The sequence below is a fragment of the Fistularia commersonii genome, chromosome 12 (genome assembly GCF_037954325.1).
Source record: "Fistularia commersonii isolate RoL2024-O1a breed Wild chromosome 12, RoL_Fcom_v1.0, whole genome shotgun sequence".
NCBI lineage: Eukaryota > Metazoa > Chordata > Actinopteri > Syngnathiformes > Fistulariidae > Fistularia > Fistularia commersonii.
The window spans coordinates 16222477-16250460 of record NC_141295.1 but is presented as its reverse complement, the minus strand read 5'-3'; the positions used below and the strand labels follow the sequence as shown (position 1 = coordinate 16250460).

General features: G+C 45.6%; 2 protein-coding genes across 14 annotated transcripts in view; one reads left to right on the top strand and one right to left on the bottom strand.

Moving 5' to 3' along the window:
- Window positions 1-14919, top strand: part of lrba (LPS-responsive vesicle trafficking, beach and anchor containing) — a 180614-nt gene extending 165695 nt beyond the window's left edge. For 5 of the 9 annotated variants that reach the window (XM_086157382.1, XM_086157386.1, XM_086157384.1 and 2 more), the window contains 6 exons: window positions 953-1108; window positions 4429-4596; window positions 8183-8284; window positions 8548-8744; window positions 12645-12796; window positions 13577-14919. In XM_086157382.1, coding sequence (XP_086013508.1) covers window positions 953-1108; window positions 4429-4596; window positions 8183-8284; window positions 8548-8744; window positions 12645-12796; window positions 13577-13667 — 866 coding nt within the window. In that variant the 3' untranslated portion in view covers window positions 13668-14919. Of the gene's footprint in view, window positions 1-952; window positions 1109-4428; window positions 4597-7529; window positions 7642-8182; window positions 8285-8547; window positions 8745-12644; window positions 12797-13576 lie in introns of those variants that run through there. The other 4 variants (XM_086157387.1, XM_086157385.1, XM_086157379.1 and 1 more) reach the window with 2 other exon arrangements.
- Window positions 14920-15757: 838 nt separating this feature from the next.
- Window positions 15758-27984, bottom strand: part of dclk2a (doublecortin-like kinase 2a) — a 43031-nt gene continuing 30804 nt past the window's right edge. For 2 of the 5 annotated variants that reach the window (XM_086157389.1, XM_086157390.1), the window contains exons 7-17: window positions 27687-27897; window positions 27205-27310; window positions 25263-25320; window positions 24307-24426; window positions 24086-24232; window positions 23875-24008; window positions 23145-23222; window positions 21746-21842; window positions 20384-20464; window positions 20160-20273; window positions 15758-17886 (exon numbers count right to left, since the gene is read on the bottom strand). In XM_086157389.1, coding sequence (XP_086013515.1) covers window positions 17167-17886; window positions 20160-20273; window positions 20384-20464; window positions 21746-21842; window positions 23145-23222; window positions 23875-24008; window positions 24086-24232; window positions 24307-24426; window positions 25263-25320; window positions 27205-27310; window positions 27687-27897 — 1866 coding nt within the window. In that variant the 3' untranslated portion in view covers window positions 15758-17166. Of the gene's footprint in view, window positions 17887-19479; window positions 19609-20159; window positions 20274-20383; window positions 20465-21745; window positions 21843-23144; window positions 23223-23874; window positions 24009-24085; window positions 24233-24306; window positions 24427-25262; window positions 25321-27204; window positions 27311-27686; window positions 27898-27984 lie in introns of those variants that run through there. The other 3 variants (XM_086157391.1, XM_086157393.1, XM_086157394.1) reach the window with 2 other exon arrangements.

Genomic DNA, 27984 nt, shown 5'->3' with positions numbered 1-27984 from the left:
CCGCAAAAGGCCGCCGTTCTTTGTTTGTGTGCATCGCCGCCGTTCTATCTCGCCAGAGTCGTGGACTCCTGAAAATAACCAGGGTTTCTTCAGTCTCACAAAGTCATTTTATCTGCGCGTGCTACAGTTCGTTCCCACCGCCTGTCCGTCCAGGCAAAATAAACCCAAACTGAACATATGCGGCACTGTTTTATGGCAATGTCTGGATCCGCGCCGAAGAGATAATTTGATCTTTTAAATGTTTAAAATGATTATTGATATACTTCTAAAAACATACCGGGATGTTTTCATATGCATGCGCATGTGTGTGTGTGTGTGTCTGCCGCTCTTCAGAAACGTATTCACACTGTTTGCATTCCAAGAGGAGCTTGAGATAAACACAGTAAATTGAGGATGTGTGTTGCACCGGCCGCAGCTTTTGCAAAACGTTAGAAAATCGGTTGAAAAATTAGTTGTAGCAGGTGGACTGGACTTTCTCAGTTTATGTACAAGAAAAGCCTCCCTGACACCTGTTCTGCTACATATTTGACACGGCCAAGTTGAAATGAAAAAAAAAAACAGAAACTAAGATACAAACGGGTTAAAGGACGTCGACAAATCCTGCTTTCTCACCAAACTCCGGCTAAAATTTCACAAACAAGATGAATTTGCGGCGTATTTTGCCTCGAGTGGTGCGCATATTTCGTGCAGGCCGTTCCTGCCCTGTCATTACTCAGCCTCACTGGCCCTCTTGGAAAACGTAAGGTCCCATAAACCTAATGTCCAGGATGTTTTATGTATTCTCTCACAAATCTTCTTCACATGATGCAGTGAAAGTAAGCGGGGGCGCGCTAAGAGTGTTACCTCTTTGGAATTATTTACGATAGCCGAACCCTAATATAATGTCGGATAGAATATTTGCATCGGACGTTGTACTTTTTCAAGTTTGCTTTTCGTTTTATTTCACCTCCAGCCAGTAACGTCGGCAGCCATCGGCGTCAGATCTCGGACCTGCTGGATCAGAGCATCCAGATCAGCTCGCAGTGTTTCGTCATCACGGCAGACAACCGCTTCGTGCTGCTGTGCGGCTTCTGGGACAAGAGCTTCCGGGTCTACTCCACGGACACGGGTAACACCCGCCGTCCCGTACGATCGCCGTTCGATAATGGGATGTTTTATCAAAGCATTATAGTAGCAGGCTAACAAAAAACAAGGAGAAATCACACTGGCACAATTTAAGCTGTGAATAATAGAAGTGGAGGCTATACAGTGTGTTTACTTGTGTTGCATTTTTACGCTTGTGTTTCTGTTTAAGCCCACAGTGCGGCTGCAGATGCACACGTGCACACAAAATCACAACAGCCCATGCTTTTCACCAGTACAGTTGTCACTCGCTTGATCAATGAGGCAAATTAAACACAAGATGTTTGAGATCGGGGGTCGAGTCGAAGGAGATCTCCTCTTTGAAGAAGATGGCCGAACGCTGAGCGTCCAGGACGGAGGCTGGGAAGGAGGGATCATCGCGGACGCTGTCGACACATTTCGACTCATTGTTTTAATTTTCTGTCCTGCAACTTGACTGTTGTAGTTTGGTCCCGGCAGGCTGGCAGGCAGCTGTTTCCAAAGGAACATAATAAACTCATTGCAGAGCGCTCAGTAACAAACCGCCTTCAGTTTTAGCAAGTGGGGCAAATGAGCTACTAAATACAGTTTGCTAAAGCGGATCGGAAAAATGAATACATATCCGTCTGGCATACAGCCGAGTGCACGAGAGACAAGTTTACAGATTTATCAGTGTGGCTCTTTGTCCGATTAACTTGTCACCTTGAAATATTCGCATATTTCCAGTGTTATGTGAATAACATGCTTCAGCAGCCCCGTTTGGCCGGAATTATCGCAGCCGATGCTCGACGGACAAACGTCAGCTCGAGAAGTTCCTAATTCACCGTCTGGCGCGAGCAGATTATCCTGCCAAAAATTTGCTAATTTTGTGTTTGTCTTTGAGTTGGAACGCACGAAGGATTCGAATATACTTGGTTGTTAAAGTTACCGAACGTGTTTCGGCCCAACGGACTTGACCTTTTAGTTTCTATTTCCAATGCATTTCCTAGTTTTCTGCTTCTGACACCAAAAAAAAAAAAAAAAACACATCTAAATTCCTCCTATATGAAGGAGATTCAGGCTATTTGGGTTTTAAAATTGATGAACCAATTCATGCTCAAACAAACAGTGATTTCTAATGAAGCCTCATGGCCTCTCCTCTAGCACCATCCACAGGACAATTCTCTGACTGTTGCCTCACAACCACACCAGGCGTGAAAAAGGTATAAAATGAAATGTATAGACAAGAAAATAGTTTTTGTGAAAGGGCAGAGGAGTCAAATTTAGACAGTATGTTTATAAATAAATACAAATGAATTATGAGAAAAATGCCCCTTGTTCTGTACAATTAATACATTTATTGATTACATGAACAAAAAAAAAAAAAAAAAAAAAAAAAAAGAGGGGGCTTCCGGTATATACAGTTGTTAGAAAAATGACTAGAAATGTGTCATTTACTGAAGGAAAAAAATGGCAGCAAAATTAAAAAAGAAATCAATATTTTGGTGAGAAATTTGATAGGTGTGACAACCTGTTGACTTTCACTGGCAACATATAAAAATTCTTAAATTCTTAATTCATTAAATTATCACACTTACAGTCTTATCTGTTTGTTTATCTGCAGACCGGCATGACGCGGCTTATCTGCCCCGAGCTGCTTTTCAGGGGATCTGCTATGCGTTTACACCATCACATGATACACAATGGATCCCTTTAGTTTACTTTTGCCTAGTTCAGGGAACTCGTTCTATTAACAGTTTATTTTAGCCTTGACATCTTGTCAAGTTTAACTGCGGGATTACTGTTTAGCCCATTTGTGGAAAAAAAAATAATGTTTCCAAGCCATTGTGTGAGGTTATTTTTAGACAGCTGTCAAACGTTCTGAAGCCGATCCCGCTCTCGTTCCGACGGTGTGGAAACCTGAAGCCTCCGAGTCCCGCGTCTCGCAGTCGGGCTTGTCAAAAAGAAAAGATCATTTACATCACAATCCTTGGCATTATAGCAATATTGATTCACTAATTACAGTTTTTCTATTAGTCATTGCACCGACAAGGGTTTTTATATATATATATATTTCTTTAAAGCTATTTATTTGTTTAATCTTTTGGCTGGATTTTCTTCTGTAGTCTTTGGCTTGATTCCACAAACACTTAATGCTCACAGGAATAGTTTTGAAAAAGATATTCCCTGTTTTAATTAAAATAGACCCGGATTCACGGATCATTTCAGCGGTTTAGAAACACACACACACACACACACACACACACACACACACACACACACACACACACACAGGCACCGGGTCAGGGGTCCTAAATGAAACTGTCTGAAGCCTCATCCCCGTCCCATCCTGCGCTCCTCTCCGCGGCCCCATTCAGAGTCCTGCACATACAACGGAGTCCGAATCAATTTCTGCAGGGCAGGGCCTCCGTGTCTCTAACGGAGGGAGGGAGCGGAGTGGAAAGATAGCTCTATTGTGTGTCTGCCACCGGGGTGTGCGACTGGAACGTGAACACGGTTTAATCGCACGCGCTCAACAGCTGCTACCGGGGTCCCCAAAGCCCCCAGGTTAAAGAACTGAGGGGTTTTATCAATTACACAATTTGATTGGTACGCATTCACAAAACGCCACACACACACACACACACATCCCATTTGATTTGTATTCACGCACCCGAGCATGAGTGTGAGCAGAATATTTTTAACAGGAGGTGCACGGCAGCCATTTCTGCTGCAGCCATCATTACTTATTTCCAGCGTTTATAAATGTGTCCATCATTTGACATTGGTGATGTCGACCGCTCTCTCAAAGTTTGGCCCGCGATCCGCCCACTTTCACAACAATCCCCGTCTTTCCAAAATGATACGGCTTAATTATCCGGCGGACAGGGATTTTGACGCGCAGATAGGAATGTCATGTGCTGCAAACTATCCACTGTTTGACTGCGGAGGTCACACTCTGAGGAGCGTAATGAGTATTAGACAGCTAGACATTGGAGCTGTGGTCTGGAAATCTGATAGCAATTAGCCTCTTTACATATACACATGAAGGGCACACACATGCATGCACACACACACACACACACACACAGTTGGAACAAATATTTGTTCTTGTCTGTGAATTAGCAGAAGTCTGATCTTGTGTGGATCCCGTTGAGAAGCTCATCCAGAAGACAGATGGTCAACAAACACGTTGGATTAAAAAGAACATTAGCCTCTGTCGCTGGGGTTTTTGTTTTAAAGTCAAATGGGGAGTGTGCGCGGTATGGAAATGTGTGTCTGAATTATAGCCGTATCTCTGCTTATTATTCATTGTCATTTATTTTTATTTTTATTTTTTTTTTGCAGGGAAACTGACTCAGATCGTGTTCGGGCACCGCGACGTGGTGACGTGTCTGGCTCGCTCCGAGTCGTACATCGGCGGGGACTGCTACATCCTGTCAGGCTCCAGAGATGCCACCCTGCTGCTCTGGTACTGGAACGGGAAGCTCAGCAGCATTGGAGATAGCCCAGGCAGTAAGTACAAAGTTACCAACACACACACACACACACACATGCGGGTGTTCTGCGAGTGCTCACTCTCCCAGACAGTTGTGACCATGTGATTTACTGCCTTCCCGTGTAAAGTAACAACTAGTTTCATCTGACCAGGCCAGGCCTCCTGCATACAGATTGGATTTCGCAGCGCAGTGACACCATGAACAGATTTCGATAATGTGTTTGGGATTTGTGTGTGTGTGTGTGTGTGTGTGTGTGTGTGTGTGTGTGTATGCACGCCTGCGTGAAGGTCTGTCTTTAATGTGAGTGAAAGTGAGGGCCACTTAGAGACGTTAAACGTGACGTTGGGGGTCGCCAGCCGGCCGGCACATGAAAGTTCACCGCCGTCCGAGGGCCGCGGGGGTCACGCTAGTCGATAAAAGTGAAAAATGTCATGGGCCTCCCTTATGTTACAATAACATATGGTATTAGCCACGATCAAAGCAACGCACACACACACACACACACACACACACACACACACACACACACACTGCTCGCTTTTTAGCCTCCTCAGTGCTAATTTGGCCAGGTTAGATTGGTGAACATGCTGTTAAGTGATCCAATACAAATGAGCTGAAATTTATGACAAATTGCGATTGGGTTAATGAGCCACATTGGATTTTGATTTGGAAAACCCAACAGAAAAATTGATAATAATTACTTTTAATGCATAACAATGCAATATTTTTTTTTTTCTCCTGAAAAGTTGCATGTGAATGTAATTGTGCAGTCTGTGAAAAAAATATCTGCTGTTTTAATTTTTTAATTTTGGGAGAAAAAAAAAGTTTATTTTCATCTTATTTTAGTATTTCATTGAACACTGTGTGTGTGTGTGTGTGTGTGTGTGTGTGTGTGCGTGTGTGTGTGTGTGTGTGTGTGTGTGTGTGTAATGTAATGTCGCCAAGCAGAATGGATCTGTTCTGATCAGATCATCCATCCGTTCACAACTATTTCAATTCATTTCCATAATTTGGAAAGCAAAATTAGGTACCATAATGCATAAAGATGCAATAATTAAATTTTTTTTCTGAAAAGTTGTGTGTGACTGTAACTGCGCAGTCTGTGCGTCACCGTAGCATCTGTCAGCTCGCTGCAGTGCCTTGCGCCGGGGCTGGTGGAGCAGACAAAGCCGTCACCATCCCAGCCCCTAGCCCCCTCACCACCACAATGTGATGCTCTATTGCCTCAGACCGCACAAAGCTATCCCAGACGTGAAGCTGACAACACACACACACATACACACACTTGGGTGGCAGTCATCTCTTTATTCCTCTCCTAGAATGCAAAGCAATTTGAAGCGCTATTCTCCTCATAGGCTTGGATGGGAAACCATGTGCGCCTACTCACATTACCAGTCGGGGATAATGTTCCCTGAATATCCTGCACACTTCATAAGGTTGTTACAAATATGCTGGAATGGCTGAGATTCACGAACACGCTGACCCGAGCTTACTTGGTTGCAGCTGCAGGCGTAGTGTTTCCAGGATGAGGCGTGGGATTCCTCAGACAGCACTGCCATCTGCTGGACACACTCAGCCACTTAGCACTTGGAATTTTTAGGCACTTTTTAATGCATTGAACAGTAAGAAACCAGGAAAAAAAAAAGAATTTGGGGAAGTGTTTGGGAGCAAGAAACCGTGTGATTTAGGGACATGGGTTTTTATGTACACAGAATTTATGTATTCACGCAGCAGTTTTCACACTTTGTGACATTATAAGAAGTCCAACGTTGAAATGAGAGTTCGAATGATATAGTGAGCTTGTAAATGTTCCAGCAGGCTTCTTGGTGAAATGAAAATTATATTGAGAAAAAGGAATTCTATTTTGCTCCTGATGTCCCTTTGTTTTAGTCTCCGCAAATAAACAAATAATAAATTTCCGCGCTGGCCACGCTGTTTTTTTTTTTTTGTACCTGTTGAGGATCCAAAATGACACTGACAATTGAAACCCAATCCTACACACACACACACACACACACACACACACACACACACACACACACACACACAGAGCCGATACCCTTCTGAGTGACCCAGTCTCAGTCATATACAACTATTAAATTATAATCAGATGTGGCTTTAAGTCAAACCAAATGGCAGGTGGATCAAAAGGTTAACTGATCCTCCAATATATCAGCTTTATTGATCTTCTCCGAGCAAACTCTGACATTGTGTGTCGCGCGTCTTGGCTTTTAGTGCAGCTGAGTGTGTTACCCAGAGGACAAAGGAAAATGCTGTTTTTCTTTTCCTTTTTTTTTATTACTTTTGAGTCAATTCCATGCAAAATGTTGACGTTTTCAATCTGCGTCGGACAAGACTTCCAAACCAGCCAGGTGCACGAACAGGCGGCTTCACTATCTATAATGAACGTGTAATTTATAATTTTTTTTTCAATGTTATTTCCGCTTATTGTGTCGTCGCTGTTTTATTCGAATTCAGCATCCGAGCAAGCGGAACACCCACAGGGTGAATAGAGTAAAACACACACAGGTTAATAGCGGCGTCGGCCCTGTGTATTCTGCATGATGTGGAAACCCCGCCGACTGTGTGTTTAAATCCGAGTTGAAACCGAGTCACCCCGCAGTCTGCCTTTTTTTACAAGGAGGCTCAGCGAGCCGTACATCCATTTTGTTAAATCAAATTAAGGTTTAACAGTAGATATGGCTTGTCAGGGGAGGGGAAAAAAAAAAAGTCTTATTAGGGTACCTGTATTGAGTTTCATGTTATATAATTGAATTTAAGAGAGAACCTCATTAACAAACCCTGAAACATTTAATTAGGTCTGCAAAACATTAGGTTTTATTGTGTCTTGCCAAAGAATGGAAGCCTCTCGTATTCTGTGCATGAATATTTATGGAAAGGGGTGTAATCTGGCGTTGTCATCACCCCGCGTTCCCCCCCCCTTTTCAGCTGAACTTGACCTTTGACAGAGAAGACAAGACGCCCACTCTGGTGCTTGAAGCCCCTAATGAACTCCATGCTCCGGCTCCAGCTTCACCGGCGGCCACACAAACACACCGAGCTCTGCCGCCGCGCAGGCCAGCCCTTCCTCTCCGCTTACACCCCATTCATCGAAATCCAGTCGGCTCCGGGCCACATGTTTGAACGCACCATCTCGCCGAACTGGATCCTCCCGCTCTTTTGTCGAATTAGAAGGCTCAAGCGTGCGCGCGTGTGTGTGTGTGTGTGTGTGTGTGTGTGTGTGTGTGCGCACACAAACACAAAGAGACCGCCGGCCGCTTTGAAAGCTCCTTTGTTTTTGCAGATTATGTCTCATTTTGACAGGTCGAGTTGACAAACACGCACATTCAAAAGAGCAGGAGTCTGGCTCCTTCCCCCTCCCTTGACGCTTTTACGGGAAAAAAGTCTGGATCCGGTAAAATGGGATAAAGTTTTAGTCACGAGAACACACAGTAGGTGTCAGAAGTGAGAATGCATGGGCCTTCGTGCTCCAATGAAATACACTGCGATCCCCCGTGCAGCGACGGACCGGAGAGCGTCGAATCCTTCACTACTTTCAGTACCGGTAACTTCCTTTTTGTTTGTTTTTCCTCCCCCTCCAGCAGAATTCACCACACCCCGGGCCATCCTGACCGGCCATGACTGTGAGGTCACGTGCGCGAGCGTGTGCGCCGAGTTGGGTCTCGTCATCAGCGGCTGCAAAGGTAAGATCTGTTTCTGTCGTTTCTTTTTTTTTCCAGCCCTAAATGCACGTTGATGATGTGAAAAATGGCGATTCGACTGACGTATATAAACTGTGTTTAATTGTTTAAAAGATGATTTCGGCACGTAATACTCATACCACAATCAGCTTCACTGGACGTCAGATATATTTATTCTGAAATCCTGATCCCTTTAATTTTCACATTGACCAAAAAATACAATCACCAGGTACACTTTTAAAAAAGCCGATTATTTGTCCGTGCAGAGGGTCCTTGTCTGATCCATTCCATGAATGGGGACCTGCTTCGGACCCTGGAGGGGCCCGAGCAGTGCCTGCGCCCTCGCCTCATCCAGTCCTCCACCGAGGGCCACTGCGTGATTTACTACGACAAGGGACAGTTCTGCCTCTTCACCGTCAACGGCAAACTGCTGGGACACATGGGGGTCGAGGACAGCATCAAGGTGAGGGGAACCAGGTTTTGACATTAGAACGGTGACTCACACACACACACACACACACGCATACACTCAGGTTTGCATCAGTGGAAAAAAATCCCCTGCCTGATTCAAGGCTTTCTGGTGTATCCAATGCAGGAGCGGGTTCGGCTCGCCTCGGGGCCAACCGTGGCTTCACATCTCTCTTTTTCACACACATCTCACACACTACAGAGGAAATGGTTCTTTTGATCCAGACGCCCCCCCGTTGTCAAGTCGAATCGCGTCTGCGGCGGTGGTAGGGAACATTCCAGGGTCGCGGCCGGCCCCGGACACCTACACCATTAATTATCCTCACCGGTTCCCACATTTCCTCCCGCCGTGGCCGGAGTGACACGAGATAGCAGCTACTGCCTTTGGTTTCCTGACCTGTTGTTTCCGGGTTTGGCCTGGGAAATGTAAGCTTGCTCTGACAGATGCCTGTTTCCTATTAACAAGCCTCCGTTGGCGGGGATTTTAACCTGCAGAAGGCCACGGATAGAGCTCCTAGAAGACCCGAATAATGACCGCAAACGGACAAATATTTACCCTTTTGACTGCGTTTCCACATGACAGTTGATTCTGCTTTGCGACTGCGTCGTAAAACCCGACCGTGACTCTGACCGCTAATGGACCAAAGGTCAGCCTGCCTGTAAACAAGCCGTGTCAGATGGCATTTTGAAAACAAAAATCCCATCCTTGAGGGGGGAGGCTGCGAGAGTCCCGGCCCTTCTCCCATCTCCGCCCCCCCCCCCCGTAGCTCCGCCCTGCCGGCGGTGTTTACTGCGCATACGGGAATCAATCTTTGTAGCCCCTTGAAAGCGGCACAGTAGGGCCACGGGCTGCCGTGGGCCTGCCGTTTCCATTTAGGAAAACCGTAAGAATGGGAAAATGGCAGTCTTTAGATGCGCAGTGAATTTATAAAGACGCAGAGGCAGAGGTTAGACAGGGGGCTAACAGTCGGCATCCCGGTGTAATCGCAGAATTGAGTGACAGAGGCCATGTTGAACGGATTACGGTCTTTCAAATGGTAGTATAAGTCAGACAGTAACCATTCTTCCGTTTTTTTTTTTTTTTTTGTTTTTTTTTCTCTGCCTCCTCCATGTAATTGAGGGGTTGGGGGGGATTAACGGCACTATAAATTCAACGTTTTACCCTCCCCTCTCTCAGAATCCGCGCACTGTTCCCTGAAAGAAGTAGGAAATATGGGCATTAAAAGTGCATGTGTTTCTTCTGGAGACATTTTTTAGTCATCTGAGCCCGCATAGCCATGTTAGCTCCCACAGCGCCCTCAGCCATTCGGTTTGACCGCCCAGCGGTAAAGGACAGATTTATAATGTCTGTCTGCAGCCTCCTACCTGGCCCGGCTGACATGTCTGCCTGATCTCTGCCTCCTGCTGAGCCCCAGCAAGGTCATGGACTCCATTAGCAGATACATAAATACATTACCACAATACAGTAACTGTTCAAGTATTCTGGTAGTCCTCTAAGAACACTCTGTATTGTTTGTTCAGTTTGAGAATCGCTAAGAAACGTCTAGTTGTGACTTCATCTTACATCACTTTGTGAAACCGAGAGGCGCATCAATCAAGCCGCGATATTAGCGGCGGAAGAAACGGCCATGTGTTAAATGAAAAAAGGCCTCGAAGTGTTGAACGCACGGGGGAATATCTTCAGAGTCTCGTCCGCGTCTTAGTTTTATAGCCCGTAACTTTTAGCGCCGCCCTCATCGGCCCCCCTGTCACGTCGCAGAACGCTGAAAATCAAACGCGCCCGCTGTTACGCTGGCGGGGATGCTCTGCTTACGCGGCCTCGCTGCTGTTTCGTGTTTCGACATCAGTTTTTTGATGGAAAGAGTTCCACATTAGAGGTCTGTCGGTGACAGTGATTGACCGACTGAAATCACTTCAATGGAAATGAGATTTTGAGAGGAAACCTAATACTTGGATTTGTGACAATGATATCCTGAGGTCAAGTCAAGAGGGGACGTCTTACGTGTGGAATTTCATGCTTACATAGATATGTATGCGATTATGTCCTCCTTTACATGAATATAGTGACATTTTATTGGTTTGTTTCGCTTTCAAATGTTCACACTTTGTTTAGTTTTTTTATTTCTATGAAAGCTTGTGTCACTAGAAAGGTATTCTTGACAGAGATTGATCTATTGCAATCAATTCATTGTAAATTGCATTTTATTTTTAATTTTTTCCTATTTATTCAGAGCAGGCATGGAGAGATTCTAAGACCTGGATTTGTGAAATCCATATTCTGAGGCCGCCTCAAGAACGGACTATTCAGTGAAGTTAAAAACATCCAGGGTTTCATATTCTTACAGGAATATAGAAAAATTACATTTATTTATGTTCTAATTGTTTTTTTAATTCGCCACATGATTGATGTTTTTTACAAAGAAACCTGCACAGTAAGTGCTGCATTTCCAAAATACCTAAAAAATATGAATATTGCTTTATTATTTTCCGCTTTTGCCTTTAATTCAATATCGTATTTTTCTGCTATGTTGTTTCGAATGCGACTTCTCAGCTCTACCTCCTATGATAACTTGTTTTAAAATTCACTCCGACCCCATTGAAGGTAATTGGTAGAACTCAGCGTTATCTTTATCGCTGGATGTCAGATTAACTCTAAATGTAGATAGAGAGGACAATTATTGTACACGCAAACAGACCCACACTTACGGAGCTCGGAGCGGCGCTGCACTCAGTCACGCTCCATTCCCAGCCGTCTTGGATGATGTTCTGACAGAGCAATTAGCCCAGATTGATTCTGGAGGCCCCGCAGCCGGCCTGCTGCATGCAAGTGCATCATTGCGCGCCCATTTTGTTTATGTCTGTCTGCCTGTGCGAGTGCCTTTACGTGCACGTCTGTGCCTATCTTAAGTGCGCGTGATGAGAAACAGAGCTCATTCAATTCACAGCGTGGTGGGAAATCACACAGCGCTTTTATACAAAACATTAGGTTAATTTAGGCCGCCCTCGTACATCCAACCCACCCCGCGCTGCCCTTGAAGGGTTATTTATGTTTTCCTTAACCAAGTCAAATTCCTGAAAATGGCTCGTTCCAACTTCAGACCCGAATCTTAAGTTTCATTTTTCCATTTAATACGGGCCTGATTCAACACACATGCTAGTGCCGCTGCTGATTGAAGTGTCTCCTGCCGAATCGCCGCGCGGCGGCTGCAGCTAAAGGACGGCCGGATACCCTGTCATAAAACCGCAGACGAGAAAAGCTCTAAATTAGCGTCATTTGCTACTTTTAGAACTCACATTCTGCCTCGTCATTTCAGCGGCTACGGTTACTCGCTGATTGATGCCTTCGACTGTCTCGGTTTCGGCTTCCACGATGCGCCGTGCCCATAATATCCAGCAAGGCACTTGATTTGTGTACATCTGATTCCTGAGGGAGCCATCGGGCTGTTACAGTTTGCGGGGAAAAGCAGATGGGACGAGTAAATCTCCGAGCCTCACTGTGGGGAGCCATCTTTGTTGCGAGTCCGGGTCTGTGTACGTAGAGCCCCTCGAGGTGCGGAGGTGGGGGTGGCGCTCGCTGACCTGAGGGCTTTTATCCGATCTCCTGACCTCGCCGTATGAGCTTTACCCCGACATCAGAGATAAACCGGTCCCACATCAACAGTCCTATTCAGAGACAATTTATGCGCGCGGTTCCAGGTCGAAAATCCCCGCCGCCATGTTATTTTCCCTCCGGGTATTGAAAGGCAGGTAACGGAGGAATTCGATCAAAGACATCTGGCAGAATGGTCTTCCTCTTATTAACTCACGGCTATTATTTACTCAAAAAGCTCTAATGGCTCGAACAGGCCAAAGCTAATAGTTTGCGCTGCTGATGCCGTCCGTCCCTCCCCGGCAGGCCATGCTTCTCAGCCGCGACGGCCAGTACCTGCTGACGGGAGGCGACGGAGGCGTAGTTTCCGTCTGGCAGGTCCACGACCTCAAACAGCTGTTCACCTACCCCGGCTGCGACGCGGGGATCCGCTCCATGGCCATGTCGCATGACCAAAGGTAACGCCGCTCGCCCGCCAAAAGCACTCAAAACCCAAACAAAGCGTGTCTGCCTGCAGGCGAATCGTGCACCGCCTGTTTATACACGGATTTAAAGTGAAGCCACATTTAATTCCTTCTGAACAATTTCAACAAATATGCTAGGTATTCTGTTTTGTGCTGAAACATTTTAAATATCCTTTTTTTTAATATAAGCTCTGTTTGTATCTAGTTTTTATTCATAATGATATTTAGCTTGATTATTTTAACTTTTTGTCAAATCATTATTACTTCTCCTGCACTCTTCTTAATTGACACTTTAGTTCTCATCTGATAAACCTAAAAAAGTTGTCTGACAATAAAAAAGTTAACGATAGCGTACCTGTGCGACTTTTGTTTTTCATCCTTCTTTATTGTTTTAATTTTGCCTCCTTGTTTATTCAGTGATATTTAATTAAGATAAGATAAAACATTATTAATCTTGTCTCACTATATATCAATCATATATATATAAATATATAGTAATACATATTTAGCTGGTTGCATTATATTTAGACAACTTTATTGTCATTACACATGTACAAGTGCAGGGCACCGAAATGCAATATGAATATTGAAATTAATTTAGGTAAATAAACAGTGATTGGGAGACTGACTGTATCCTGACTGCTGTGTGTGTGTGTGTGTGTGTGTGTGTCGTGTGGATAGATGCACATCACAGACCCAAGCTGAAATACACAGCAAAGAAAAAACAACATGCTGAAAAGAGAGGAAATCACTGGTGTTTGACTCTCCCCTCAGGTGCATCATCACTGGCATGGCGTCGGGAAGTATCGTGCTTTTCTACAACGACTTCAACAGATGGCACCACGAGTACCAGACCAGGTACTGAGCTGCGGCGTCCGCCGACCACCTGGGAAACAACCAAACCGACGCGACTCGTTCTGTGAACTTTTTTTATCGATGGCACTATTCTGTCTATATCCTGATATCCTGAATGTATCTCAATGAACGAAGAAAAACAAACAAACTGTCCTGTTATAGAAAAAGAATCAAACTATTTTTTTGAAAAGGGCATTGTTATATTTTGTAGGTCAGACCTGAAATTTTCATATGAATCACGGGGACGAGGGTCGTGTTGCCGTACGGTGAAATACAAATCTATTTTTAGCTGTAAGAGTCTATTTTCATCTCTTCCGGGAAATGAAAGAAAGGGATTTGTGGGGATCTGGTTCAGAACCTTCTCTCGTCTTGAGAATCCAAATATTTGTGTACTTTAGGGTGACCCCCCCCCCCCCCCCCCCCCTTTTGCAGTAGGTTTGTACGTGGGGTAAAATTCCTAGGCTTCTTCTTCTTCACTTTTTAATATGCTTTTTGCCACTTTGGCATCACAGCAGGTAGATATGTGGTTCAATGATGAATAATCGGATTGGACAGAAGGATAATTGAAGAGATATAATGCCGATATAAATATCTATATATAGTTTCAATGTAGTCCGTAATATTTAAAACCTCCATCCCCTTCTTTCCCTGCAAGGTTGCGTTCCTGTGCATGATTCACGGCCCACAGTAAACATATCAGAGGTACTATTTTATAACCATGAAGTACTTCAACGTTAAAATATATAAATGAATAAAAAGAAAAAAAAATCCTCCCTTCATTAGTGATGCTAATGATGAGCTTGATACAACGGACAAAATCCGTCGAAAGTAATTCTACAACATTTCTCTCCTCAGTGACTGAAAGTGGAATTTTTGTTTTTTCTTTTTTGACACAATTTGAGTCTCTGACCCGTTCAGTGAAAAACGTTTAGTCCCGAGTCCAGTCCGGCCGAGTTCAGGTCGAGTTCAGTTCGTTGCGAGACGTGCAATGAAAGAGGCGACTTTGTCCATTTCAGTCTGAGAGTGTCCTTCTCGTCACAGGACGGACGACTCGCGGGGAGACCCGACGCCGTCTGCTATTTGTCAAATAAAGAGTCGGCTGTGTCTTTGATTTGCAGGAAACATTCCCTCGGAGTTTTGTGTTTTGTGGTTTGATTAACCAGAACTTCCATTACCTATCAAACGATATTTTTTGTAATCATTTTGGAGTGTTTCTTTTTTTTTTTTGTGCCGAGTTCTGACAATAAAATTGCATTTTATAACTTGACTTGTGTCAGGTGTTTCAGGGTTCGGAGTAGGGACGTGCGTGGGATGATTTATATTTCAGAAAGGCTAAGAGACTTTACTCATCTCGCCTGTTGCTTATCGTTCAAAACCGAAAACCCAGAATATATTTCACGTTCTGACGAGGGTATCTTTTCCACATGGATTAGATCAGTTGAATTCTTGTCAAAATCTCCTTGTCTCGGCAACTGGACTTGAATTTCTGCACTTGAAGACGTTTCACCCGTCATCCGAGAGGCTTTTTCACTTCAGAAGTGAAGAAATTCTAGTCCGGTTGCCAAGATAAGGGAATTTCGACAAGAATTCACCGTGACCCGGATGACCGAGAACCTCCGCAGGTCAAATCAGTTGCCATATTGTCCGTACCGTTCTGCGCAGCGCCCTCTAGTGGCCACTTTGTATATTGCAGGAAAATCACCACAAACACAATAACATGAAGTCTTTATTGAATTTTTCGGTTTTACTGCTGTTTCCAAGTATCGGGACATTTGTAACCCTATGCCTAAGAATAACGACCTATGTCACTGTGGATTAAAACTTTGCATACAAATTTCCCTCTTTACAAACCGCTAGGACCAAGCATGTGAAATCTATATGAACTACATTGACATGAGATGAAGGCAAATGACAAACGTACCAACGTGACTTGTGTGTGAGACTTTTTGTGTGTGAGAACCAGGAGGAGGAGGAGGAGGAGGAGAGTTCATGCAGCAGGAAGCCCCGGACAAGTTTGAAGTCAGCCCTGCTGCCACCAGCTAGGTGTTTTAAACATGCACAAATATATGTATCAATTACAAATATATATATATATATATATTGTTTTTTTGGGAGGGTGGGGGAGGGGAATGCACGATTTGGAATCCTGCTTTTGAGCCAAGCCGGGTTCGATAAAGACATCTTCTCACTATGGAGTTGGGCGCCAGCAGATAGTCCGTAGCCTGTCACCATGACAACACATTCAACAGGTCGCAGACCCCCGGGATGAGCAGAGTGCAGCTGGAGTCCAGAGTGAAGCGCTGAGAGCGGAAAGTCTATGAGCAGGTGAAAACACCCGTCCACGTGTCTCTTATTGTGTCGGTTTGCTGTAGCAGTGAGAGCTCCGGGTTAAACACCGCGGTTTGGTTTCTAGATCCTACGAGCGCCGGGGTCGCAGGACTGCTCTGATACCTGCAAGGGTTGGCGGCGGCTGCACAGTCACGCGGGCAGAAGCGACTCTTTCAGTTTCAAGTGGTTCGTATGTACGAAAACATCGGGGGAAAAAAAACACAACCACATTCGGTGTCTTGTTCGAGATGGATGACGTCTGTCCTTGTGCTAGCCTGACAGGAAATTTTGTTGTCGGTGATTGCGACCGCTGCGTTGCTAAGAATTCATAACGGAAAACGGAGAAGCAGCGTTCCAAATGCTCGACAGCTTATTCCTGACAGCTGAGCTGGTACAGTACGGAAAAATCGCCACGGTAACATGAGGACCCGTCCGCAGATATACTTCCAGGTTACCTCACACTTTTCACAGATCATTTTTATGTAACTTTTCCGGGACGTTCTCAACGGCAATCCAGCAAGCAGAGGTAATAAGCCTTTATTAGGGATATAAATGAATGTTGTTAATATTAATGTTATCTAGCGATTAATGTGAAAAACATCCCCAATGTGAAAACATCCCCAAACCTCACATTACTGTTTCTAAAGGCCACAACGTAATATTGCCCTTTAACTGTTAGCTGTTTATGGGTCCTCAAATCATCTTTCAGGCCATTTAAAAAAAAATCTCCCAGGTTACTTTACGTGTCCGCCATCGACAGAATTGCAAAGCTCTCTACCGACTGTAAGACGATGTGTTTCTCAGCATTTGAACTGTTTCTTTTTTCTCTTTATCAGCAAAGCACAGAATACAAGGAAAGCTTAGCTTGTTTGCAGGCAAATTAGTTTCCGTTTCTGAAATATTTGCTGAATAACAAGGACAGGACGCTTCACTGGCAAAACAAAAGGGCATCGGTTCGTGACCGCCGATGCATTTGGAGAACTAAAATTCAAAAATCAGACAATAAATAAGGGGATGATCATTTCGTTCCCTCGTTCCACACCGTCTGTTAATAAATATGGACACGCATACGACCCTGACAGAGCGCCTGCAGATGAATGGCTCAGTTTACGGCTGCAGGAGACGCCCGGCGGGGCCCTGCCCTCTTCAAACTACGCTTTCCGACGTGGCGGCGGAGCGCGCTAGATTTCTACGAGCTCCGGGGTGACGGGATCGCCCGCGGGTCCAGAGCCCGGGGAGGGAGGGCCGGTGGGCGAACGTGGGGTGACGGACCCGGGGGGGGTGGAGGGAGGAGAGGGGAACAGAGTGGGATGGAGCGGTGGAGGGGACGGAGGAGGGTGGTCGTCGGGGGAAGAGCAGGGGAAGAAAACGACAGGTTTGACGGGGGAAGCCGGGGAGGGAGAAGATGCTTTGGTGGGCGAGGAACGCCCGACGTCTGTGGTCGGAGACAATTCTTTGGTGGTGGGAGAGAGAGCAAGAGAGGACGGTGTGGAGGAAGGAGCTTCAGACGGAGCCGGAGGGTCTCGGGGCGAAGGCGGGTTTGCGGGCGAGCGCTCGGCTGAGGTTTGCATCTCGGGAGATAGAACCGGCAGAGGCGAAGGAGAAGGCGACGGGGAGAGATTCAGTAAAGTGACCGGCGCAGAGGGAGTGAAAATCACGTGGTCGCCGGGGGAAAGCGAGCACGGAGGACCGGTGGTTTCCGGCAGCGCGGCCCCAGCGAGCTCCGCCGGAGGAACTATCTGGATGGGTTTTGGTTCTGGGGGACGCGACTCCAGCTCGACGCGCGGGACGGGGTCTGCGTCTGCGGGCGTGACGGCGGGTGTTTGCTGGCCGTCCGTTGCTTCCGACCCCGGGAGGTGACGGGCTCCCAGCTGGAGCTCCTCCTTATCGAGGGCCGTGTTCTGACAAAAACAAGACGCAGGGTCAGCTCTGGAGCCCTCGAGGCCAGGGAGAACACACAGCCGGATCTACGTAGCGGTAGAAGCCCTCGGTAATTTTCTAAGCCATTAACTGATGCGATGTTGGCATATCGATTCATTAAAACACACAGTGACGAACAGGCTAATGGACATGGACACAAATAACTTGACACTTTGCACAGGAGACTCACAAAGGAGGGAACGCTAGTCTATGTAAAGGGCAAACGAGAGAAAGCATTTACTTTCACTTTCACCAATGCAAACATGCACCTTTTGCCACGTGCGCCCAATTTTTTTACATCACAAGGCCAGTAAATGCCGCACGTCTCCTTTGCCCTCGTGCTCAATCGCAGCGTTGCGGTTGTTAGTACATACCGTGGCCTCGGTGCTAATTCGGGGGGGGAAGAAATGCACGCGTGTGGAGGGAAGGAAGAGGGAGGGGAGCAAAAACAAACAAAAAAAAGGGACAGAGACTTGTCTTACTCACAGCTCGACAAAGTAAAGTCAACACAACAAGCGGCCGGCGGAAAGTTTGTTCCAGCTCAGTGTGTCCGGTGCCGCCGATCGTCCAGACACGGCCGGGGTCGAAGGGGCCGAGCGTTTGGGACGACTGGGATGGAACAAACTCGGAGTCTGCGGGCGGGAGATCACGAGGTGTCAGTGAGCGTCACGCCACGGCAGGAGTGGGACTTCGGATCGTACCGATATTAAAAACGAGGCCGGTGATCGTCACAAAGTCGATTAATTGATATCTAATTTCTTTGCTTGAACAAGACGCTGAAAGGAGCGTTTAGATTGGATCATAGAGATGGATAGATGGCTCTGTTGGCAGCACAGGGGAGTTGAAATGCTCCATTAAGAGCTGCGGTTGTACCATTGGATAACCACAAATCCTCTGATGAAAAGGTCCCATTAAGTACATCATTTTTCCTGTTTTGTTTCTTCCCCCCAATATCTTTCCTCTTTTTTTTTCCCCCTCATATTTGTTTTTCTGTGCCTTAAGTCGTCCAGGCCACCACGTCCTGGACGGCTCAGTTTTCCGTGGGTTTTCATTTCATGCAAGATGAGCTCAAATGGAAAACCGGCCCGTCAGTCTGTCCAGGAGATGCGGCGTGCATCAAATTTGTTGTTTTTTTTTATCACCTTTCTCCACAAGGTGGCGCCACAGTATCACTGACACGGAAGCTGCAGATGTTTGGCTTAAACATGAGTTTGCAAAAGCTGACAGATAGAGGAGGAGGCAAACTGCTCAGGTGTTAGTCTCCAGCAGAGGCATAGACATGCTAAATAACCATCGAAACACACTTTGAGCGGGTTCTCTGGTGCACATCCCATAAAGTCATCAACTGCAATGGACTGAAATGAGATGGTAAGAAATGGAGTCGGGGTCGGGGGGTTGAGGGGGGGAGGGGGGTCGGGTCCGGTTCATAAGCTGGTAGACGTGCAGGAGGCTTCAGTGAGTGACAGGAAGGAGCTGGTTATGGATGGGCTGAAGGGCGGCGGCCAGATGGGAGAAGGAGGAGACTCGGATGGAGGGAGGGGTTGGTGAAGCGTGTACCCGGCTCTCAGGTCCGCCCGTCTCCTTGGGTCCTGGGTCGGGTGTGAGGAAGAGGGGTGAGGAGGAGGAGGAGGAGGAGGATGGGAGGAAGAGGATGGAGAAGCAGGAGGAGGGGCCCAGGCCGGGGCCCGTGTTTACATCCCAAACTGTCAAATGAAATTTACAACAGAATGAGACTCAAATCTGACCCCCCCCCCCCCCCCACCACCACCACCACCCTTAAAAAACATTAAAAAAAAACCACCCTCCCCCGCTTCCTGCCGAGAGGCTGATGAGATGAAGGGCGGCGGAAGTCGAACTGTGCGACAGGAAATGACTGGAGAGGGACTCGGGACAAACGGGAGAGGGGAGGATGTGACCACTTTATGACCTCCTCCGCGTGCGATTTCAAAAATATGCCGTCGGAATTCCGTCTCTAAACTCCAGATGACACGGAAGCGGCGGCACACGTCTGCCTCATCGCTCTCTACGCCGCCTTACTGGAGAGAATCTACTTCTGACACGCATTGAAATACAAGACACTTCTGTATTCGGGCCAAAACATGAACAAGTAGTGCTAAAACCCAAGTATCTGCGTTGGGTTCATTCACTTTCATTTCAAAAATTCAGTCTCGTGTCAAAGACTAAACATGGAAAATGAAAAACAGTTTTCCCCGTTTTTTTTTTTTGTTTTTTTTGTCTGGTTCCCGTGGCTTACCATGATCACTGACACGGCTGCGGTGGTGTCGTTGTGCTTCGGCGCCGTGTTGAAGTGCGTCTTCAGTTTACCTGTCACCTCCACCTTCATGTTGTTCTCCACCACAGCGTCATCCTGCGTAGACACACACACACACACACACACACACACACACAGCATGGCAGATGTCAGCACATGCAAACTGTGACCGGCTTAGAAGCTCTGAATGATGAGCGTTGAGCTACCGTGACCCAGGGGTGGAGAAGGACGTCCTGCGCCGTGAAGCGAGCCTCAGCGTTGACTTGTAGCATCTTTCCAATGAGCTCCTGGAATAAAAACACAACACGGTTGAGGTTCGACAAGACTAAATATTCCTTCAAACCATCTTCAACTCTGCTGAGCGTGTGTTTGTGTGTGTTTGTGTCTGTCTGTGTGTGTGTGTGTCACTCTAGCATAGATCAGGTTGTATGGTTGTATGCCTAAATCAAGCAACCAACTATATATATATATATATATATATTATTTATTTATTTTAATTGATAAAAATAACATATATGTATAATTTTTTTTTTTTTAACTTTTTTTTTTCACAGTGCAGTTTGACCATATTTGATATGTTATATCCTGTTTCCCTCTGACTTGAGACTGTTTTGATTGCCGAAGGCAATAAATCTAGCAACCTGCTATTTTTCAGTAATGTATCACACACTGTTGCCTGATAACAGGTTTAAACTACTAAAATATACTTTTATATTTTTTTATTGAAAAAAATAACACGTGTAGATATATATATATATATATATATATATATACTTACACATGTTATTTTTGTCTTTTATATATATGTTAAAAAAAGAAAAAATATATACATATTTTTAACATACATATACATTTAACACACACACACACACACACACATATATATATATATGTCCAGGGTGTGTGTGTATATATATACCCCCCCACACCAAATTTTTTCTTTTTTTTTCTTTTCTTTTTTTTCCCAATTTCACAGAGCAGTTTGACCATATTTAGTGTGTTATATCCTGTTTCTCGGTGACTTGCGATTGTTTGGTTTGCCGAAGGCGGCCTCCTGCTGCAAACCCAAAGTAACCATTCCTCCTTGGCTAAATATTTTGAGGATGACACATCACCTGGTGATCGCGTGCGGGTAATTTCCACATTTTCTCACAACGCCAAAGAAAAAACCATCACCGTTTGCTGGTCGGTGATAATGAATCCGCCCTGCGCTCACATTCTGGTGTGTGGATTTACGCCCACGTGCACCTCGCGCAGCGAAGCCTTTAACTGTGCACTCGTCACTTTTGAGGAGGCCACTTAAAGAGCAGTGGGTTTAATTATCGCTTTGCTCTTCCGTGCTGTGTGTGGGCCGCTGCTGCTCCGCATCCGTCTCACTGGTTACCGGGTTGTGCGTGGCCGGGAAAGAGCAGCCTCCAGCCGCAGGCCGCTTTAAGATGTGTTATTTCTGACATTCCCGTGGTGAGGTTTTTACTCCTCCTGACTTTTTATTCAGCTCCGTCTTATTTAGCATGTCTGTACTTAAGGGATCAGCTCGTGTCTGGGAAGCGTGTCTTTTAGGACCCAACCTTGGCCGAGTCGGTGATGTTGTCCCAGTAAGGACTGGGGTAATCCAGCCGCCCGGAGAGGATCTGCTCGAAAAGGTCCTCCTGCAAGTTGCTCTCGCTGTTAAGACAGAGAGCAAAGGGGGGAACATCATTTGTTTTTGCGCAAAAAATAAAAAAAAAATCTTAAAATTATTAATAGCACCTGTGACCAGAGCCAGCCCGATCAGATGTGGTGCCCTCAGTGAGATTTTATTTGCAGTTGTTATTCATAGTTCTATTAATCAGGCATCACTCTTCATTTGAATCAATGCGAGCTTTTGCATTTTACGTGTTAATAGTAATTGTTCGTTTTCATATCATTATTAGAGCTCTCAGCTCGGATGGATGAGAATAGACTACTTCATTCATTCATTCACTCACTCACTCATTTATACATCCACTCATCCTTTCACTCACTCGTGTGGCTGCCGTTCGAAACTCGGCCTACTGCTAATTTAAAAAAGTGTATATAGCTTATTTTTTATATTTTCCAATACTTCGCACGCAACTGTTTTAACTTATAATGCTTATCTTTTCACCACTTCTCCTGGAGCGTCCACTTCCTGTTGTGAAAATTGAAAATTCCCCATTGTGGGACAATTAAAAGGCACAATTTATTCTCTTTCATTTTACCGTTATTTAGTTTTGGTTGTCTATTTTTCACCGTTACTGTTCCATTCTTTTGTCCATCCTTATCCCTGATGTTGGTGCTGTTGTTGTTCTCCCTTCTGTCTACTTATGCGTGGATGTCTTTGCTATCATCTGTCTTCTAACTGTCTCTCTATTTATATTGTATATATAAATATCTATATATGGATATTTATGTATATGTATTTATCTATATTTATGTATTTTATGTGTATTTTTGTATATTTATATTGTATATACAAATATGTTATTTATTGTTAACATTATTTACTTTATATGACTATTATTATATTATTATTAATATTATTTAATTATAAATAAAAAATAAATATTCATAATAATGATTATAAATAAGCGTGTATATATATTTTTTTTTTTGGGGGGGGGGGATTTTTTTTACATTATTTTTGACATAACTGTTTCAATACTGTGACAAAGGAATTCCCCCTATGGGGATCAATAATCTTATCTTATTCTGTATTGATGGGGATTTTTCTGTCTTGATTTTGTGGCTCCCCCTGGAGGCGCCCTTAGTATTTGCCTATATTACCTAACAGGCTGGCCGGCTCTGCCTGAGACAGGCTGCCACTTCCATAATCGTGTCACAGAATAATATTTTGTCATTTCCTAAATGTACCCAATGCACAATCCAGTAGCTGCATCAATCGTCCCAAAAAGAAATAAACTTGTCTTGTTTTTTTTGTGGTTTGATGCAACCGTCGGACCCGCGTACCTTCTGAACGGAGGGAAGCCACACAGGAGGATGTAGGTGATGACGCCGGCGGCCCAGACGTCCACCTTCAGCCCATAACTGTAGAGCGCGACAGACGAAAGGTCAGCGTTGAAGTTAAAAGGCTAAAATAGTCATTTTCATTGAGACCGCAAGAGCACCGGAGAGCCTTCACTTGAGTATTGATCCGATGAAGATATTTAGTAGACGAAACTGCGCTGTGAATTAACCGAGAGACTCAAATGGAGAAATCGAAGATGTGGGTCAACTTTATCGTCCATTCGTTCTTCATCGCCTGCGTTCTCCGGGAGAATTAAACACCGTGATCACACATGAGACCTCCCACGCTGGCGATGATAATCCTGGTTCTGATGAATCAGCCGCGCACAGACTGCGGTTTCATAACCAGATAGAAGCTTATTCTTCCGTCCGTTGTTACAATTAAGTTGCCTTTTTTGGTAAAGTTGAGGTTCCCAGTCCGAACAAGCCAGGAATCCAATAATACCAAATACCTGAGTTCGGTCTGTTGCCACTGGCTGCCAAATATCCCTGGCTGTAATTTAAATTTTATTATGCAATTTTTTTTTTTTCAGGTTTCACAGACAGGCTGCTGAAATAGTGCTGCACTGCGGCACGGCGTTCTGAATAATTAATTTAGACAAAAAAAAACAGAAGAAACCGAGGGACGAAGACGACGTCTATTGTTTGAGCGACGGCACTCGTCTGATCTCACCCGGATTCGGCGATGATCTCCGGCGCCACGTAGGTCGGCGTCCCGCACACGGTGTAGAGCGGCCCGTCCACCACCGTGGCCAGGCCGAAGTCCCCGAGCTTCAGCGACTTGGTGCCGTCCGGGTTCTCGAACACCTGGAAACCGACCCGACGGGTTAAAACCCCGGCGTGGGCGGACGGCGTCGCCGAGACGGAGGCGCCAAGACACGTACCAGCAGGTTTTCCGGTTTGATATCCCTGTGGACGATGCTCATGCTGTGGAGGTACTTCAGGGCCCCGGCCAGGTTGAACACCATGACGCTGGCGTTCCTCTCCGTGTACTTCGCCGAGGAGGTGATGGCGTCAAACAGATCGCCACCCTGCAACGCCGCCACACGTAAGACGGCGTGTAAGACGCCTGCCGCCGATTCCATCTGCTAGAACCTTCTCCCACCTTGACCAGCTCCATGACCAGGTAGAGCTCGGCGGGAGTGTCCACCTCCTCGATCAGCATGATGATGTTGGGATGTTTCACCTTCCGCAACACGGCCACCTCGTTCTCGATCAGGTGCTCCTGGAAACACAGTTAATCAAAGAGTTGCCCAACGATCCTCCATGTCGATCCGTCCGGCCGTCGGACGCTTATCCTGCACTCAGGGTCGCGGGGGACGTTCGGAACTCCACGCGGAAAGGCTCCCCTTGTCGGAATCCAACCGGAGTCCTTGGCGCCGTGAGGCCGAAGCGCTAACCCACGGCACCGCCGGGCCGCCCATGACAACTCCGATTTCATTGACTTTGAATTTGCTTTTAAGGTGCCGAATGTGGAGACGGGAAATCTGGGCCTCTTCTGAGCGAGGGAATGACAGCGACGGGAAGACAAACCCTTCGACAGGTGGGTGACCTTTCTGTCTGCTTGTTGCTTCTTTCATTCATTCATTCATTCAGTCAGTCAGTCAGTCAGTCAGTGTCAATACCGCTTATTCTGCACTCAGAACAGCTTTTCCTGCTGTGATTTGGTGATTCAGTATAGACACATGCAAGCATTCAACCTGCCATTCATGCATCAAGAAACCGTTCACACGGACTGAATAATTTTAGGTTTTCTCTAAAAACTCCACAAAGCGCTAACCTCTGCATAGCTGTGCCACTGCTTCGTCTTTTCAATTTTTTTTTTTTTTTTTTTTTCAGCAAAATCTTCCTCCCTTTTCCGTGTTTGCCGCTCTGATTTTATCCAGGAAGTGAGAAGGAGCGGGCAGAGCAGGGAGGAAACCTCAGCCAGGTTCATCACCTCCATCAGCTCAAAAAACAAGCTCCGCCTTGACAACCAGCGGCGGAGCGCGTGTGTGGATAATAACATCCACATCCGACAAAGTGTGTGAACTACAAACGGTGACGGGATGAGACGGAGACCTTTCCGCTGCACTTGGCCTTGTCGATGATCTTCAGGGCAAACTCTTTTCCCGTGGATCTGAAAGAAAACACGCAGAGCGCTTAGAAACAGCCTCCTCCTTCTCCCGCTCTCCCTCCCGTCCAATCACCTGCATCCTCTGCTCAGGCCAACCAACTTCCTGCTCTTTTTTTTCCCTTCCTTTAACTGATCAAACAGTAATAATGATAATTATAATAACAATAATATTGGGTGACAAAAAATTATTTTATTATTTTCCGTCCTCGTAAAACCGTAAACCCGATAGCGGAGGCTTAAGCTACTGAAGTGATGACTTTTTTGTTTTTTAAATCTGGCAGGTTTATTAAAACCCTGATAATTCCTGTCCTAAGAGTGGAGGTCACAAGGTCATAATGAAAGCCAGATGCTGGTTTGTGTGATAATCCAGTGGCTAACCAAGACCTTCCATCCACGCGCCGCAGTCCAAGTCACCTGACTGAGATTTGCAAGACGAGGGATCAAAATTTGATTAAAAAAAATGTTTTTTTTTCTTAAGGATGGCCAAAATCTGACCTGTAAAGCTTTTCACACCACGCTGGCGGCCCTTAACCTCAATAATTTACTTTATTGCAGTGTTTGAAGGCAAATCATAGAGGGACTTCGGATGCACTAGTACTTATTGATACCGGTAATTTTCGGACTACTGAGCGCACCTGAACATGAGCCGCACCGGCTAAAATAGCTAAATAAATCCGTGTACATATAAAGGCCGCAGCAGGTGTCCACGTCCATGAGATATTTTCACAGAAAGATGTTACACGGAAACTTTTAATCAAAAACATACCGGTAACGTCCGCAAATATGTGCTGGTAATGCTTTTTTTCTGAACAGTGGCTGTAACACGGCTGATGAAAAAGATTAATAATAAATAGTACAAGGAAAAGTTCATCCATTGCTTTTTCCTGTTCCAGCCGATCGCTATCTTGTCTTCCTTCCCGCGCGCTAAAACTATAAAAGTCGTCTTCTTCCGTGTCGAATTTGAACGGCCTCAGAATTTCACAGTACAGTGATCCCTCTCTATAACGCGGTTTACTTTTCACGGTTTCGCCACTTCACGGATTTGCATCGTGCATTGTGTTCTGCATTCTGATTGGCTAAAAAGTCACTCCGCTTCTTCTCTACCTGTGCGTCAATAACGTTGCAGTTTAATATGTACACGTACGTAAAACAGCTTGCCAAATTTACATTACGTACGTGCAAATTCTCTTGCAATTTCGAGTTTCTCTAAAACCCATAATGTTGACGAAACGCTCTGGACTGACAAAAGCACCTGCGGCAGGGCCCAAAAGGCAGCGGAAGATGCTATCTATCGCAGACAAAGTTAAACTTCTGGACAAGCTAAGGGAAGGTAAAAGCTATGCGACTGTAGGTCGGCATTACGGAATTAATGAATCGTCCGTTCGTTCCATAAAGAAGGGAGAAAAAAACATAAGGACGACAGCAGCGATGTATAATAGAGTATTTAATTGTATAGTAATTGTAAAAAAAAAAAAAAAAAGGGTTTCTACTCTAGGATTTTGCCTGTCACGGGTTCTTTTTGGATCGTAACCCCCGCGAAAAACAAGGGTATACTGTAATTTCATTAGTCCGATGTGACGAGGCTAAATGTTTTAGCGGCATGTAGCTCGTTGTGATAAAAGCAGCGGCTTAGAGGTACGTTTTTTTTACCTGATACTTTTCAACTTTATAGCAATACATTCGGTTTAACGCCCGATCGTTCCTCCTCCGCACCTTGGGACCGCGCTGACCCGCAGATTAAAAAGGCTAATGAAGTGTTATCACCTCTGGGTTTTTTCCACAGGATATTTTTGTCTCCTGCACGCCTACATGACTTAACCTAACCGCCGGAGCGCCGGCTGTACGTGATCTCCTCCGAGGCCCCGGCGGGACGACCTCTCTGCCTACCTCTCCACGCAGTCTTTGACCACGGCGAAGTTGCCGTCCCCGATGACCTTGCCGATTTTGTATTTTTCCAAGATGTTGGAGGCGGCGGGGTAGCGGTTTCCGTTTACTGCTGACGAGAGGCGAAGGTTAGCGGAGGACGAACTTTGTTGTTCAATAACAATAAGACGGCGTCGGCCAGTTTCCAAAACACAATAACAAACAGGTGATGCTTAACGTCCCCCATGCAGCAGTAAGAGAACTGCAGTATTACACACACACACGCACACACACACACACACTGTAATTTGGTCCTGAAGATGATTTAAAGCTGATGGGTCTACTGGAAGCTAACTTTATATATTATGATGTTTTCCTGTAGTCCCTTTTGCACCTTAAATGTGTAAATCATTCCTTTCTCCTGTAAACTACCGAAGCCAAAGTGCTTTCTTGCGTCAGTTGTGTTTAGATTTAAAGAAAATGCAGCTTTTGGTAATTTTATTCACCGAATATCCGTGTTATATTCTGCTTCGCTGCAGTAATTCTCCAAACGATATGTGATGGTGGTCGCGGGTCATGTGATTTTAAGGGCCTTTTTTTTTTCGGGCAGATTCGTTTGGAGGTCGTACCCTCCGGGCTCAGCTGGCCGCACGGCTCCTGGTTGATGTTCGAGGTGCCGTTGATGTTCGTCGTGGAGAAGTGAGGTAACGGAGGAACCTGCGGGAGGCCCAGAGGAACGAAAATAGAGATGAGAGCATGGCCTGAAAAAAAAAAAAACCTGTGGAGGAATCGCCATGGCAACCG